Below are 4,503 nucleotides of genomic sequence, written 5' to 3'. Positions count from 1 at the left end.
AATCTTAAAATATCTATTTTTTCAAGGCTCGCAACAAACAGCTCTTCTGATGATACCAAAAAGCATTTAGAAGCAAACGGGTTGTTTAATATGAAAGAACAACTTTTTTTCTTTGTATATGAACAGTTAAAGTGCTATTTTTAAAGTCGTTTAATGATAAATTTTTGATATTTAAAAAATAAGGACATTTTCCAAGAGTAAGCTCGTATTGGACAAATGGATAGGAACCCTATCAAATCGTTAACTTTGAAGTACAAATGAAAATGGAAATAGTGGGAGGGCCTAGGGGAATGTGTGAAGGTAAAATTTCATTTGTATTATGAAGCTCAAAATATTTAACAATTATAATTATTTTTGCCCCTAAATGTAGGCAGCATCATAGTTCTTTTTTCGATTATAAATATTTTTAAAATAAAACGTTAAAACTCAAAGTTAAATTGATAAACTAGCATTTGTAAATATTATGAATATGTTTTGTATCCTCTATGATCAAGAAAACTCGTTAAAACCGTCGGAAAAGAGACTGATCAATGTCACCCCAAAACATCCAATCCTGAACAGAGACAAAAACGATTTTTAAATCAAATTAAAAGAGGTCTAATAAATTTCTGCATCCATGTTTTTCGTTCATAGGAGTCCAGTACTGGTTTTAAAAATATAAAACATTCCACATTCACCTAAACAGAAAAAATAATCCAGATATATTGAAAAAAGTGATCAATATTACCCCGGATTACGGTAGGCAAAATTAACTGATGCATCACTTTGAAGCCCAATGAGTTTCTTCTAGGCAACGGAAGAGACATCTAATAGAAAAACGGGAATACGTACTGTTGTGCTTAATGCATACTTATCGGGCAAATACGACAGAGGCATGCACACGTTGATGCGGCACGAATGCCGTTAAATTTATTACATGTGATATTTCGTGATGACAAGAAATTTCACCTCACTTATATTGGCACTACTAATGCTGCAGCCCAAAGCATAAAATCATTCTTGAAAAATTAAAGAGTGATTATTGCGCTGACCTTTTTAAGGTTGCTCACTCTTGTGGCTCTCTGAACATCAGCAAAGTAAATTCTCCAATGACTCAAAAACCATTCATCAAAGACATACAGCATCTTAGCCGACTTAAGCTTTACAAGTGTCTGATACAACTTAAAATGAACAGAGGAGCGAACAGCCAAAACGAGTAGTCGCTCGAAACGTTTGGACCAACTGGCAAGTTTGTTTTATTTCTCGCCGAAAAAAGTCGATGAAAACAACAAATTAGCATTCGTTACGATTTCAAACCACGTTTCGCAAAATAGGAAATTAAAAAATTTTTTGTTACAAATTTTAATGATTTAAACATTAAGAATGCATTTTTTAAGGGAGTTTAACAACCAGGGTAATTCATTCCTAAAATAATGTACCTACAATGAAATGAAACAACTGCTTACTAGTGCTTACACGTGCCCAAAACTTAAATTAGTTATTGGTCTTGAAAAAAAGGGAGATGAATCTACACACAACGAAAAAAATCTGTAAAATCACATCACATGTGATGTAAATAAAAAGAAGCATCATATATGACGGAATTTTCAGTGCTTGTTGGAAATTACACGCCAGTAAAATTCTGCAACATGTAAAATGAAAAATGATGTAAAATTTTGCAACGTGTAAAATAAAAAAGATGTAAATTATAAAACCACTGAATCTCAAAAGAAAAACATTCCAATTGGAATTTGTTTTGTTTTATTTATTGTTATTATGATTAAATAATGGAATTTTCTCAGCTGTTAATGAAAATAAAATCTTTTTATTATAAATATAATTTATTTTATCAAGCGGCAAAATTTTTTCATCTCACAATTTTATTTAATTAGGAGCCACATTCACACAATTATTTTCTTCCCCTAAGTACCGGATCCAAATTTGGGTATCATGCAGCAACTTCCAGAACCGCATCCCTGCTGCTCAAAGATCTCCGGGAACCATCAAAACCGAAAAGCTTACTCACGCGCGAGGAAAAGGCTTAGACAAAATACTTTGGTGCACGACTTGACCTAACAGTTTGTTTACATTTTTCTGTATGGTCCTTTTCCTATTCCTGCCTCTCGAAGATCTCCAGGAACCAGCAAGATTGATTAACTTAATCGCGGAAAACCTTCTTCAATAAAATATTGTTGGGCACGACTTGACGCAACACTTTGTTGACATTTGTGTCTGCCTGTTTTCGACAGTTTGTATTTTTACATGACATCATCGCGTTCAGTGTATTGTAATATTAATTAAATTCAAATTCAATGTCCTATAAAATTCCATGTCGTGTAATTTTAAGAAATTTCTAATTCAGTGCTGTTAAGAATTTTGTGTGACCCGAAAATGTTGTAATATTACATCACATATGATGTAACGAAAAAAAAGCATCACATATAATGGAATTTTCAGTGCAAGTTGAATATTACACGTCTATAAACTTCAACAGACCTGTAAAATATGAAAGACATGTAAAATATTTGAGACGTGTAATATTGAATTCGAATTGAAAATTCCGTCATATGTGATGCTTCTTTTTATTTACATCATATGTGATGTAGATTTACATCAAATAATCGTGTTCCGTGTCAAGTTATGTTCGTGTCATTAGAATTCAGTGCTGTTAAGGATTCAACTTTTTTTATTCTGTAAATTTACATTAATAAATCGCGTTCCACGTCATGTAATAATAAAGGTTTTCTATTTCAGTGCTGTTTAGGATTCAGATTTTTTTTCTGTGTATAGTCTGATAGAGTCAAGATTCAATTTCAATATTAGATCCCTGCTTATCCGAGCTTCCGCGTTATCCGAGCCACCATGTTTACACTAGATACATGTATTAACGGCGCTTTGCTCCTGGATAGTATGCTAAACCAGAGTAGGGTTCTCAATATATTTTGTGCAATCCAAGATTTTACTTGGCTGAGGTGGTCCTTCCCCGGATTACTCGGATTAGCGGGGTTCTACTGTGGAACAAACATGAAATAGTCTTGATAAAGAGTCTTGATCATATACATACATAGATCAAGCATTAAGAAAATAATTGTTACTTACTGACTCGTGTTGAGCGCGTCCGTGATCCAGCTCCCTGCCAGTCCATATGGATCAACGCCCGCAAACAGTTGATTGTGAAAATTGCGATGGCCAGTTTTTACGGAGAAATGCAGAACTTTTTTAATAATTTCGATGATTTCGTCTTGGCAGCGTTGTTCAGTGCTGTCTATCGTGAAATCGAACAGTTCCTGTGCAAAAAGGTGTTTTATTAAAAGTAATTAACTACGCTGGTGCTAATAGTCACTGTCTTCACTATAGTATAGTAAATGTTAGAGGGGAGGGTGTAGGTAGGGGGTATAACAGCTTGTTTGTCAACTTGTGTTTGGTGAATTTTTAATAGATAATTTTAAATGAATGTGTAACGTAAGGGAGATGGGGTCGAAAATTGCGTTACGTTATATATGAACGGCCCCTATAAAAATTATCATTTAGAAGCGTTAACTGAAAAGATTTATTATTTTGAACACGTACGAGGGTCATGTAATTTTTTCAACACGTTCTATCTGAGTTGTTTTTAGAACTTACATCGAATATTTTTGAGCTAAATATAACATTTCATGCACAAAGTGCCGACATATGTAGACAACAATCCGAATAATGGCAATAATTGATAACGAAATCAAACAATGAAGCTCAGGTGAACGGTGTTATCTAAGAAAGCTTCCTTAAGTTTCTTAACTAAAATACATACTTTGAGGTCGGATGGATGCTCAAATCGCACAACTGGTTCCGAGTCAGAGATTTTAATACAATTTTGTTCATCCAACAGCTCCGGGATATGGCCTAAGATGTTCCATTCTTCGTCACACATTGCACTACCTGGTTCGTTTGGAGCTGGGATTCGACACGATTTGGGACGAGTCAATAAGAAGTTCCACGGGCGTATGTAACGGTATTTCAATTGATTCCAGTGACACAGAAATAAACTCAAAACGCAACCGGCTTCACCAACGCTGAAGCCACGACTGAAATGCGAGAAATAGAATTGTCGTAGGACAAGGAAGGGAAAATACAAGACCGGTAATAAATCCTAAGATTCTTCCATTCATTTTTTGCGTTATACTCATCTTTCAATCAGCTGTTTAAAGCCAAGCACGCGTGCCTCGACTGATCTTTGCGTTATCAATGGCGGCGCGCGTATCGTATATCATGCGACTGCATTGCATCCGAGAGGCTGGAATCCTACGTTGCTTGGGGTACGGTGCCTATTAATGGCTTTTTACAAGTGTTTTTTTTTAACGGAATCAATCGAAAGCAACCTGAACCTGAATCTTGAAGATTAGTATAACCACCGTTTAATTGATTTTTAATTAAGTTTTATTTGGATTACGTTCAAAATTATTGCTTAGAAAAAAAGTAGGTGTTTAAATTTGAAATTTTGATGGATAGATGGATAGGATGAAAATTGAAAAGAGCGAGAAAGTG

The 4,503-nt window shown here is 34.6% G+C and overlaps 1 protein-coding gene across 1 annotated transcript; it reads right to left on the bottom strand.

Annotated features, from left to right (window-relative positions):
* Positions 1–1,806: 1,806 nt before the first annotated feature.
* LOC129760580 (cysteine sulfinic acid decarboxylase-like) lies at positions 1,807–4,196 on the bottom strand. Its single transcript, XM_055758237.1, has 3 exons — positions 3,770–4,196; positions 3,079–3,266; positions 1,807–2,990 (listed from the first exon to the last, which is right to left on the bottom strand). Exons 1-3 carry the CDS (start codon positions 3,887–3,889, stop codon positions 2,939–2,941), a joined length of 360 nt encoding a protein of 119 aa, XP_055614212.1. The 5' UTR covers positions 3,890–4,196; the 3' UTR covers positions 1,807–2,938.
* Between the last annotated feature and the right edge of the window lie 307 nt (positions 4,197–4,503).

The sequence above is a fragment of the Uranotaenia lowii genome, unplaced genomic scaffold, assembly GCF_029784155.1.
Source record: "Uranotaenia lowii strain MFRU-FL unplaced genomic scaffold, ASM2978415v1 HiC_scaffold_667, whole genome shotgun sequence".
Lineage (NCBI taxonomy): Eukaryota > Metazoa > Arthropoda > Insecta > Diptera > Culicidae > Uranotaenia > Uranotaenia lowii.
The sequence above is the reverse complement of the archived record's forward strand: the minus strand, read 5'-3'. Positions and strand labels throughout refer to the sequence as shown.

Excerpts from the sequence above, each read along its gene's own strand:
- LOC129760580 (XM_055758237.1), bottom strand. The coding sequence starts at position 3,889 with ATGTGTGACGAAGAATGGAACATCTTAGGCCATATCCCGGAGCTGTTG. Across the intron at positions 3,267-3,769 it reads AGCATCCATCCGACCTCAAA|GAACTGTTCGATTTCACGAT; the intron begins GTATGTATTTTA and ends CTTTTTGCACAG. Across the intron at positions 2,991-3,078 it reads GACGCGCTCAACACGAGTCA|TAGAACCCCGCTAATCCGAG; the intron begins GTAAGTAACAAT and ends TTTGTTCCACAG.